Source organism: Eulemur rufifrons, chromosome 7 (genome assembly GCF_041146395.1).
Source record: "Eulemur rufifrons isolate Redbay chromosome 7, OSU_ERuf_1, whole genome shotgun sequence".
NCBI classification, from domain to species: Eukaryota; Metazoa; Chordata; class Mammalia; order Primates; family Lemuridae; genus Eulemur; species Eulemur rufifrons.
In genome coordinates this window covers 256945977-256958666 of record NC_090989.1, presented here as the reverse complement: position 1 = coordinate 256958666, position 12690 = coordinate 256945977, and the positions used below count along the sequence as shown (strand labels likewise).

The window sequence follows — 12690 nt, the reverse complement described above, 5'->3', positions numbered from 1 at the left end:
AGCACTTCTGGGACCTCAGGAGAGGATAAAAAGAAAAATAAACTGGTAATATTAACACCAGCCAGCTATTTTTTGCTACCAAAAAATGATGATTTAAAAAGTCAATCAATTCTACCCACAGAATTTAAAGTATGTTTAGACCTGCATTTTAATTCTTGTAACAGATATGAAAAACAGAGCGTTTCTATGTAAAACATATAATGAATTTTTTAAACTACCAAGATCTCAATTAGAAGGCAATTTATGTGAGCAGAAATATAAATTAAAACAAGCAGTGGGGAAAAAAGCTTAATTTCTGAAGAAATGTAAATTAAAATGTAGGTATCTTTTATTTATCAAGTGAGCAAAGCCAATTTTAATTTTAAAAAAGGCAAAAATACTGGCAAGACTACAAAGAACAAACAGGTAGACAAATAGCAAAAACTGGTGTTTTATAGATATAATTTGCCCACACTTTGTCAGAAGTTCTTATTCGTTAACCCAGTAATCCTACTTTATTGGATACAACTCAAGGAAATAATTACAAAGAAAAAGTCTGATATATAAATTTGCATAGTGCAATATGATCTATTCTGCTATAATGCATGTTTTTGTGCTTCAAATTTGTTCATACATGACTGGCAATTAAGAGAATGATATCCATAGAAAGTGGAGTTGTCTTGGTTTCATATATTATTTTTCTCAAAATGTTGTGAAGCCATCAGAGTAAGCTTTTTCACAGTTAAAGAGAACACTGCCAGGGGTATATGAAGACCTCCAAAATAAAACAAAACAACTGAAAGTCCTAGCCTTCCTTTACATAAAAGCCAGTTTAGTGGTCTTGAGAAATACTTTGTTTGCTATAATGTTAAGGTAGGCAATGAAGCTGCACGTGTGGCTGAAAAAGTTGTGAAGACATTTCCCCTTGTTTAGGAAAAAACTTGAAAAGGCTCCTACGCTCAGGGTCCCATTAATTTGATGAAACTGGTTCACTGGCAGTGAATGCCTTCAGGGACCTGCACCTCTAAAGAGGACTCACAAGCTCCAGGTTAAGGCTGCACTGGATCACCTCCTTGACACTAGCTTCAAATGCTGGTGGACCTTTAATGGTGCTAATATTTTTGTTATAGGTTCTTAGTAGTGCTCTGGTAACAAAGCTGCCGTTTTAAGTGGTTAGCCCCTAACTATTTTTTCCTTGTGCCCTGTTATGTTTAATATGATTTTGTAGAACATAAGGCTTTTTAGTTAGATATATGTAATTAAGGAAAAAATATAAATGCCCAGCAATCAAGAATGGTTAAGTAAATTTGGGTATGGCATCTTGATAGACTTTGTCTTTTAAAGTGATAAGCATGGAGAGTTTTCTATGAAACAAGTGAATTAGAACACAAAACTGAGTGTCTGGATACCATGATTACAACCGTGTAAAAATGTTTGACATACACATGGCCTATAATAGTTATGGTAGGATGGTGACATTGCAGGTAAAACTTAAAAAAAAATTTTTTTTTTTTAATATTATAAGGGTGATAAAAAAGAGATAAGTCCATTTTAACTGTTTAAATTTTATTTGACTATGGTTTTAGAATTCCTGGGAAACTCAAGCAATTTGTATTTGACTTACATTCTGGAAAACTGCACAGAGAATTCCATCACGGACCTGACCCAACTGATACAGCCCCAGGAGAGGTAGGACTCTTTATGTTTTTCAGTGGTAACTCTTTTGTCCTTTTTCAGTTATTCTCCAAGAGGATCTGAAGCTCTTGCATGGGCTTGAGCTTCAGCTCCTGAATATTTTTTAAAGAAATTCTGAATAGGTTCTAGAAAATATACAAATTATACTGCTTTTTAACTTTTAAAATTTTAGGCCTTCAGAAAAGTTGAAGGAATATTACAACATATAAACTTGATCATATAAACTAAGGTGGTCTGAGTATGACCTCTGGAATATGGCTGTGTAAGGGTTAAATACAGTTGGCTTCAAATCGAAATAAAAAGTAGGAATTGGAAGCAGATACATCAGTGAAGAAATCAGTGGATTCCAATAATTGTCCAAGCCTTCCTCTGTGGCTAGAAGATTGACCACACTATAAAGAAAGTAATGATTTGTTATTCTTGCTAAACCATTTTAAGGGCCTTCACGAATACAGTATTCATAATGCCCAGTGCAGCATTCCTATTTGCAATTGATGGCTTAATGCTGTTTTCTATTTGTGATTTAGAATGCTTGACAACTATTTTTCAAAATTTTGTATGTTCTTTTATGTGTATTTTTTTCACCTGAGAATTTTACTATTTCTACTTTGTAACTTCTGTTACAAGTAATTTCTATGTTCCTGCTTTACTTAGCCCTAAATTTGCATTTTGATGTGTTGTGATTTGTATCATGTCTATTACCGTGATACTGAGAGGGAAGATGATATATACTCAAATCCCCTCTTTCATATGCTCAGAACTTAAACCCATTATTTTGCCCAAAGAACTTCCATTTATAAAAGGAAATAAAAACACTGAATTTTTCTTTACCTTATTTAAGAGTCAGAGTTCGTTCCCTTTAGGAATCCGATGACATGCTTTGTCCTTGAAAAATGAAGTCAGATTTTTCTTAATTAAGCAACTATAGAAGGAGGCAAACTTGTTCTTGGCAATAACTCAGAAGTGATTATTTTCCTCAGAAAAGGCCTGCTTAGTATTTTATCAGATTAGGAAAAGATGTAGTTTACCATTATTGTATTACCCTGATTTGTTTCAATTTCATTAGACAAGGAACTTTTATTTATTCATCTTTGTATACTAATATACAGTGGGCACCAAATGTTTGTTTTATAGTAATATAATTTCAGATAATTAATCCAAACCTATATCTCAACAAAAAATAAAAAATGTATTAGGAAGAGGAACATGACAAAGTCAATGGATAAGTTTAAAGACACACTGCTTCCTGTTATAATGGGAATGTTCCATTAATGCAACGTGTGCCTACATTAATCAGGCCTGCTCTTGAGGGGCTCACAGTGTGGAAATAAAGCATAGACTATGCTGACTTTTCTTTAAAATTCTTGGAATTCACTCTTACCATTTCACTGTATATTTTTGTATATAAGTAAATAAGTAAATATATAAGTAAAATACTACAGAAATTAAGTTCTTTCAGTATTTTTGTTTCCCTCATTTCAACTAAGTTTTAATAATTTCTGGCCTCCAGGTAATTGATAAATAAGAGCTATATCTACAGAGTAGATGCCTTTAATTCTCTCAGCAGTCATTTATAAGAGGGAAGGGTTTCGGCCAACTTAGAGTTGTGCTACCTCTACAGACTAGTCTAGGAAAGCACCCAGGTGTCAGGTGTGTCGGTTTCTCTGCCACACCTCAGCAAACATAAACTGGCCCAATAGTTAACGGCCCTGTGGCAGCCCTGCCCTGGAGAATCTGAGTAATTGCATTGGGAATGAGAAGCAAGATTTCACATTTAACTCTTATCTTTGGCATACAGTTGCTATCTTTTATTAATAATAGGATAACTACCATTCATCTAATACTCTTATTAAAATAACTGTAAAATACATTGGTATAAAAATGTTTTATTCTTTCTTTTGTAGCAAGCCCAAGATGTAGCAAGCAGTCCACCTGAGAGCTCCTTCCAGAAACTAGCACCCAGTGAATATAGGTATACTTTATTGAGGGATCGAGATGAGCTTTAAAAACTTGAAAAACAATTTGCAAGCCTTTCAACAGCAGCGTCAACTTACGTGGTGGAAATAGTAAACCTATATTTTCATAATTCTATGTGTATTTTTATTTTGAATAAACTGAAAGAAGTTTTGGGTTTTTAATTTTTTTTCTCCCCTGACTCAAAATGCATTGTCATTTAATATAGCCTCTTTTAAAAAAATCTGCTAGGGTTACAAAAATAAAAATCAGAGGCCTATCTCTGCTTTAAATCTGTCCTGTAAAATTTTTGTAAATCAAGTAAGGATGACATTGCCAGACACATACCATTAACTTGCACTACTAGGGTAGGGAGGACTTAGGGATGTTTCCTATGTAGTATGTGCTTTTCGTTCTTCTCTCATCATATGATCAATTCTGTTGGTATTTTCAATATCACATTTCTCAAAGCTAAGGGGATATATATTCTGGATACTTGGGAAGGGAATAAATTAAAATTTCCACACTGTGTACTGTGTTTTACTGGTTGGTCGGATATTGCTTATGAAAATTCCATAATGGTATTTTTTGAATTCTTAATGTGTAACTTACACATACTCTGAAGTGGAGAAGAGTCATAAGACAGAACATTTGGCAGGAATTGTTCTTCTGAATTAAGAAAAAGAAAACGAAAAGTATTATTAAATTTCCGTTTGTCTTTAAAAGTGGCATATGGATGGCATTTAAAACTTTGAATAAATTATACCTAAATATGGGAAAGGAAGATACCAGTGGAACAGATTACCAGTATTGAACTAGATGACTTTTAAAGCACTACCTATCATGAGACTTCAATTTCCAAAGAGAAAAACCAGCAGAGAAATTGTATTTTAATAATTCTAATGTCCTTCTGTCTTGTATTATTATAGTTGGATCAAAAACAGATAAGGAACATATGATTTTAATTTTTTTTTCCCATTATACAATTGTTAGAGGACCCAACCCCTCTAGATTCCCTGACTTCCCAGGCCTGCAGCATACAGTAAGATGGATCCCTGTGCCAGGCCTCAATACTGCCAGGGAATAAACCAGAGGGAGAGGACCCTCAGTATCATATCAAGAAGCCCAATGCCAGAGGACAGACAGGTTCAAAATTGGCTTTTCCTCTGGGCCTGGGTTGGTGCTATAGGCCAAGGGTCATTTTATACTTGGGTATAAATTAATCCCAGTTTGGGGAAAGATTATTTTTAAGCTTAAAAGGCTGACATGTGCCATTATATGTAGTATGTAATATATGTAACATCTTCCAATTCTTTTAAAAATAAAATGAATATTTATAATGGATATTTAATGATTGTTATTTTTAAAAATCAGCCTGTGATCCTAGTTATGCATGGCTTATCCATAGTTTCCATAGTTTTATTCAGAATAATATTAATAAGGTGTTATGGGGCATATTTAGTATTTTTACCAGATTGTGACTAGAAAAGTAGGACAGAACTTTCTAGGGGTTGGGCCTTAGTTCTGTTCTCTTCATTACTTTTAATCAATAACTTGAATGAAGTTAGAGTTGTGGTCTTCCAGTCAGATGACAGACCAAATCTATGAGGATCAGAATGAAAATTCACATTCAATAAGCTGGCACACAAGACCAAAAGCAGTACATGCAATTAACTGGAATAAATTTGTGATCCTGTGCTTGGGTTTGAAAAAATAATAAAAGATAACACTCAAGTATTAGGTTGCAGAGGGATGGCTTGAGACTAGTTATTATGGAAAAGGCCTCAAGGAGCACATGTTTAATATGAGGTAAGATTATAATAGAGTGGCTGTTAAAAAAGTGAGAGGATTTGAGGATGTATTATTCAGCGTTCATGCATATTAGGACTTAGGCTCTCGCCCTGCCACTATCATTGTCTTCTCTAGACTGTAAAGCCATCGAGGACAAGGAAACTGAATTTTATGTCTATATCTCTAGTGCCTAGCACTTCAGACACTTAGTAGTTCTCATCAAATGTGTATTGAATGAATGAGAAGCAAAGTGACCTTGGTAATTTTTGTCCCCTTGAGAGTTTTAGCACTCGACTTGGTACTCAGTTTTATAAAAAATCATTAGCAAGGTCAAATGCATTCCATGAAAAGACAGGCTAATAAGAGGATTTGAAACATCGGTGTGAAGGCTGTTTTGCTTGGAGAAGACCTGGGTCTGAGAGCAGTCTTTAGATATTTGAAGGGCTGGCATTGTGTGGTTCCCAGGGATCAAACTGTGATTAGAGGAAATCACGGGGAAGCAGAATTCGTTCTGACATTTGTTCAGTGCAAGTTTTTTGGCATTGTAGTAGGTGATGGAAGATAGAAAGATAAATAAAGTGTAATTTCTGCCCTAGAGTTGCTTATAGTCTGGTTAGATAGATGGATATGTAAACAACGTAACAGGTATTATATAAGAAAACAGAGTTTAATAGGGAAATAAAAGGCAATCAGTTCCCAAGATTTCATTGAGGAGATTACTTTTATGCTGAGCTTTTAAAAGGTGAATAGGTGTTCTTCAGGCGTAGGGATCTGGGAAGAGAAAATAATCTGAGCAAAGGTATGAAACAGCATAATGCATTAGAGAAAATAAGTTCTTGTAGTGGGGCTAGTGCATTGTGGGGCAGGCGGAAATGAAAAAGGAAGCTGGAGAAAGAAACGGGAGCTAGTCACACAGGGCCTTGTGTGCCAAGCTAAAGGGTTTGTTTATACTGTATATTGTAGGCAGAGATCCGTTAACAGATTGTAAACAGGGAAGTATGTTCATATTTAAGTTTGAGAAAGAATACTCTGGAAACAGGTCTCACATTTCTTCCCCTCCCAACCATGAATCAGAGAATGTTACAGGTAGAAGTCTCCAGTTTATCCAGTCTACTCTGGGCCTCAGGCTCCTCAGCTATGAAGAGAGGATGCAAGACTAGACCGAAGAACACAGTTAAGTGGCAAAACCGTGACTAGAAGCAGGCCTCTCTGCTTCTTAGCTACCTTTCCCAGCTTTTCAGAAACTGTTCCAGTTGTGAGGGGGACCATAAAAGAATAAAAACTTTTAGACGATCATTCTAAGTTTTTTTTTTTTTTTTTTTTAAGTTAAATGAACGTAGAGAGGAAGATAGAGAATGGGCATCTAAATCATCTCAGAGAAAGCTCTGTGACGAAGTCAGGTTGTCAAAGATCATGTGCAAAAGAAGAAACTGGAGGATAAAAGCATGAAAATGCTAAGGTTGCCAAAAGGCTTTTTTTTTTTTTTTTTTTTAAACCTGAGTCAGGGCAAAAAGAAGTGTGGATAAAGTAGTGTAATGGATTGACTGACAATCAGGAAAAGCAGAATAACTCATCTTTTATTTTTTCTCTGACAAGGAGATACAGTCTGGACAAAAATAAAATGACAAAAAATTGCAAAAATGAGAAGTAAAAAAAAAGCTGTTAGGCCCACACTTCTGTATCCCAGAGAGCTGTTGGAAGTTGCGAAAGCTTTCTGTTAATAACTATTGGGAATTTTTGAGAAACCATGGAGAATGTAAGGTCACAGAAGACAGGAAATGGCCATTGTATTTCAGTTTTCAAAATAATTATAGTTACTGGCTTTAGCTATTTTTCTAAAATAAAACCTTATGAACCAAACCAATGTTAGTGGTCTGTATTTGGGTGGAAGATATAAATAGGTGTAAAGAACAAAACAATTATCAATTTTTAAACCCAATATTTAAAGACCCTGAAGACGATAAGTTGTTTCAGGACTTAAATAATTTGTTTTATGCTGATTATAATTGTTTTATGTGTTCATTAAAACAGGTTGGATAGGACCTCTGCTTAGCAACTGTTTTTTAGCTGTGTTTGAATTTTTGTATGTATCTCCAAATAATAAAAGTATATTTATAAAATACGTCCATAGTTGAGACTTTTTACTAATTCACTCTGTCATAAATACTACATTGTGAACATTTTACTGAATCTAGATGACCAGAGTCACTAGCTTTTCCAGGTTTAAAGTCATTTCCCAGCACATTTGATTGTACTTCTATCACAATGGGAAGCTATATGAATCCATGTGCTTACAACTCAAACCCAACCTTTAGTTAAAACAGCAAAATTCCCTCTTGAAGAGCACCGTGGGGAAAGGCTGGCCTGCCCTTAGACAATAGGTTTTGGAGTCACTGGAAGAAGAAACGTGCAGTTTATAAATTGCTTCTCTAAAGTACCCCCGTTCCCGTCACCTTGCCTGGTAAATTCCTCCTATACGTCCTTCAATGCCTAATACAGTTGTTGCCCTCTGTGGTCCCATAGCCCTTTATGTAGTTTGTAGCATGCAGTCTAATTCAGCGTTGGAAGTATTAATACATCTATCTCTCTTCCTTATCACCATGTAAATGCCCTGAAAGCAGAAACTCCTCTATCTTTGTAATCCCAGCAGCTGGCACACTGTAAGGACTCAGGAAATCTCTCATGGGGGAATAAAAAAGAAGTGAACAAATAAATGAACAAAGGACAAGAAAGCATCAGTGGAATGGACTCTGCTGGCTAATCTGCACACCTCAATGACCTGGTGATTTTGTCAGTCACAAATGTGTGTTTAGGTGACTCTAGTCACTTGCAATCCTATATCCTAATCTGGATTTGGGGTCCTAAGGGTTTTTGTCTAGAATAGATTAAAATCTTAGCGTGCACAACAACCCAGAGAGACATTATTATCAGAAAACACTCGTGCAGGGGTGCTGGAAAATTTCCCATGAACTCTGCACATTTTCTGAGGTAAATCTGACCCCTAGCTTAGCCTCATGGAAAGACAGACTATAGTGAGTTGACAAAAATGCCATGTGTGGTTTACAAAACACCACACGTTTACCATTCAGCAAGCATGAATTTATATGCTGCTGTCAGGCTCAAGATTCAACAGTTAACAAGAGATTGCCCCTACCATCAAGGAGCTAAAAGGTGAGTGAAGGAGCAAAATAGATGAGTAAAAAGGTGATTATAATGTTAATTTTATTTTTTACTTTTCTTTAGCATTATAGTCTTACAGAATGTTGTAGGTGCTATGTTGTGAGTGAGCCACAGAGAACATGGAGGTGTGCACAGCCTTGGGATCAGGGGAGCCCTCCTAAAGGAAGTGGTTTCTTGGCTAGGAACAGAAAGAACTATACTTTCCTAAACACATCGGGCTCCTCTTCTCGAGGAGAATTGTATTCATGGTAGAGGCTACCATTATTCTTCTGTTATCTGATATACAGTATTGCCAGGTATTGCTGACCTGCTGTTTCTCACAGCTCTGCTCCACTCAGATAAAAGTTCACGTATTTGCCTGTGTTGTGTCCTGTATGTTTTACTTATTGGGATGGCTGCCAGGGAGAAAACTGGCCACATTCTTGGTGCCCTGTGTAAACTTGCTTAGGTAGGATTAGATCAATCGAATTAAGAGAAGCCTAATGCTTTGTTTCCTTGCCCTAACCACTGGGAGAGGGAAGGAATAGAACATGGCGTGCCAGGCTATGCACATAGCAAGGAAAACAGAAATTCCGGCTTCATAATGAACATGGCTTTCTGTTTTAAAACATTGTTAAATTACCTATTTTGGAAATTTTCTAGGACTCAAAGGTGTATTTCCTGGTCTCTGGCTTCTGTAATCCAACTTTTACCCCCTAAATTTTAAACTTTTGCCCAAGCTCAGTGTTGTGGCATATTTTCTATTTTCTGGTTCCTCACAATACTAGTAGTACTTTAACTTGCATGTGTATGTTCCTGCTAGCCTTAGGATGTTTTGTTTCTGAGCCTAGAAATGATCAATTCTTCTAAAAAATAGGTGGTTTCCTTTTTTGATAACGTCACACTTATTTTCATTGCCCATATAACTAGGGTGACCATGTAAGTTTTTCGTCAAAACTAGGACATTTGAGAGTGAAAGGGAGCATAGTAATAATTTCAGCAGGACAACAGATATAGATCAGGACTGTCCCAGACAAACTGGGATGTATCATCACCTTCCTTCTAACCAGATCTTACGTATTTTCATGTTTGGATATTCTTAATAAAGATGAAAAGGATGTGCTTTCTACCAGGCATCTGTCATCATCCTACCACTTTGTTAATAACTAAGCCTTTTTAAAAAAATAATTTTAAGACTTCTCAGTGTATTTCTCAAGTCTCCACTCATTTCAGATGTCTCCCTAACACTATTCTTGTAGGTACATGATTTTTTTTTTATTAAGGTGGATTTCCTTTTGGGAAAAAGTAATTATAATAAAACAGTTGTAACTAACATTTGTACAGTTACTATGAGCCAAGCACTATCCTAGTCACTTAACATGCATTAACTCTTTTAATCCGAATGACCACCATGTGAGATAGCGAGGTATCAAGTAGGGTGGAGGAGGGAGGCTTAAAGATGTCCAGAGTTGTTGACCTCCACCCTACCCAGGTTAAGTGGCAGCAACCTGTTATGAATGGTAAAACCCAGAGGAAAGACAGGGAACTATGGAGAATTATTAAGTACCAAACACTATTCCTTTTCATTCCTATCAGGTCACTGAGAGGCTATTTGGTGGAATAAGTATATAAACCTTAGCATTAGGGACCTGGGTTCAAATCCTGACAAACGCCTACATCTTTTAACTTCAGCCCTGCCCTTGCCCAGCTCCAATCTCTGCTTGCCTGACAGAGCCTTTAAATTCCTGCTGCTATATCCTGTTTCAATACTAGTCTATCAGACTATAAATCTTTGTTGGGTACCTACTATTCTGACCCCACCAATCCTATGGCAAGACAGAAGATAAATCAATCCAAATTTTCTCACGGTGATTTCTTCGGTGATTCGGGTCTTATATCCTCTTTCTTCCAAGCCATGGCTTTTAATTAGAAAAAGAGAAATATCTTCATCTCCAAATTCTGAAATTGTTTAATTCATGACTTCCAAGTCCTAGAGAAGTTTTCCAGATTTCTTCTGTTACATCATTCATTCCTGTTAATACACAAAAGTGGGTATTCAGCAAAGATTTGATATGTCTTAGAAAGCTATTTAACATTTCAATACATGTCCCCAAAAGAGCAGAACTCACATGCTGTGACTTCACTCATTAGCTAGGAATCACTAATAGGAGAGTAGTTTCCTTTTCTCTTCTCTATCGCTGTATTTCATGCTAAGAAATACTCCCAAGAAGCGGACAGTGTGATCCCTGACCTGAAAGAAGCTTACAATCTAGTTCGGAACATCCCACCACCACCAATGAAAGATTTTTACCCCTATGAAGTTCTGAAACATTGCAAAATTAACCACAAGTGAAAATAGGAGCCACTGAACTGCAGTGGTCAGGATATCGTCATACAGAGATGGAAAACTGGATCATAAAGGACTTGGATGATAAAAGGTAAATTTCATGACTTTTCTCAGTGGGTTTTCAATAAATATTTATGGACTGAATACTAAGACAGGAAGAAAGTGGGCATTCAATATTAAGCAGGGCTCTCACAAGCAGGGAGGCAAGAAAGTACAAACCATTTCTTAAATGTGGGAAAGGCAGGCAAATATGTCAAATATACCAAAAACTCCAAATGAACTAAGGGTTTTAACAGTCTTATCTGACAAAAAGCAATACATCAATTCCTTTAAACAAAGAATTATTAAATTTTAAATAAATATAAGCACCCTAGTCTGTATTTCCCTCCAACCAGCTTCATCACTCATCTCCATTTAATTCCTTGGCCTTCCATAAGCACACCATGTCACGTTTTGAACCACTTGTACATACAATTCCTCTGCCACTTGAAACTCATAACCCCATCTTCATTCAGGCCTATTCTTTAGGGTTCTGCTCAAAGACCACATGTTCCACAAAGCCTGCCCCTCCTTTTCCAAACAGAGTTTAATCCCTCCATTCTTTGTGCCCTCATATCACTTTATTCATTCCTCTTTTAGGGTACTTACCGTGTTTTACTTGCTTTAGGTATCTGGATTCGTTAGCCTCAATGGTTTACAAGGACAGAGTCTATTAACGTATAAGTCTAGTATTTTTCTATGTACCGCTCTGGCACTCAACACACGACAGGCATTCAGTCAAACGTATGTTGGATGAATAAATTTATTGCATGTTTCCTTACTTAGGCACCTCTCAGCAACATAATAAATGACAAATGAATTCAGTAAGCTTTACAGAATTTGCAGAAATTCTCACCTTTGGGCCTTTTCTTCTGTGGACGGTTGCTAACAGCAAGTGTTTAACAATAAAATGGAAACATTTTTAGGGTATTTAATTAATGAAACCCAAGTAAATATCCTTTTAGTAATCTTAATACAAGGAAATCTCAAATACTCAAGAAGTATATGGAAAATACTGATGAATCTCTTTCTCAGATATTTATTAGTGAAGTTTTTCACAGGAGCTGGACAATAGTCCATTCGAGGCTGGAGTATTTATGCTGCTGAAGAAGAGTCCTGATGCTTTGGCTATCAGATGTGCAGATGACAAGACTGACACTGCTTTGAAGGTTAAGAAACTGAACATAATTTTTTCTGGTGGAATGAAGCTTTCTCAAGGAAACAAGTTTTAGGCTTGTTCAAGAGCTTAAACAAATCTCAGCTGACTAGTTTTGTAAAATTAAGCATTACAGAAATTAGATCTGAAAAATGTAAACATAGTTTATTACCAGTTTGTACCTTCACCATAGAAAAACCTTAAAATCATTCTTATGGAATGTATGATTCTCATTGGCATTGTCAGATGATGAGTAGTGAGTTTGAGGAGATAAACCTGGGGCCAGAATATAGAAGGCTGTGAATGCCAATCTAAGGGATTTGAGCTTTATTTGGTATTCAATGGCAGCTTGGTTCTTGTGGCAGTAATGTGAGGAACTGAGCCACCTAAAGTTGGGGAAGATCACGTGTGGGGTGTGAGGTAATAGTCTTTTACTAGGGTGATGGCCATGAATACGTTTAGAAATGGATGCAACTAACATTTAAAGAATTGACAGAACTAGGGTAGATACTAAGAATGGAGGGAGTCTAGCTGGTGACCCCTAAGGTTGTGGGATCCCTGGCTGGACAGG

At 36.4% G+C, this 12690-nt stretch overlaps 1 protein-coding gene across 1 annotated transcript in view; it reads left to right on the top strand.

The window, feature by feature from the left end:
- Positions 1-4892, top strand: part of ERP44 (endoplasmic reticulum protein 44) — a 65046-nt gene extending 60154 nt beyond the window's left edge. Inside the window, exons 11-12 of the mRNA XM_069474480.1 lie at positions 1566-1668; positions 3579-4892. Of these exons, the coding sequence (XP_069330581.1) occupies positions 1566-1668; positions 3579-3680 (205 nt within the window). The 3' untranslated portion in view covers positions 3681-4892. The remainder of the gene's footprint in view (positions 1-1565; positions 1669-3578) is intronic.
- Positions 4893-12690: the final 7798 nt, after the last annotated feature.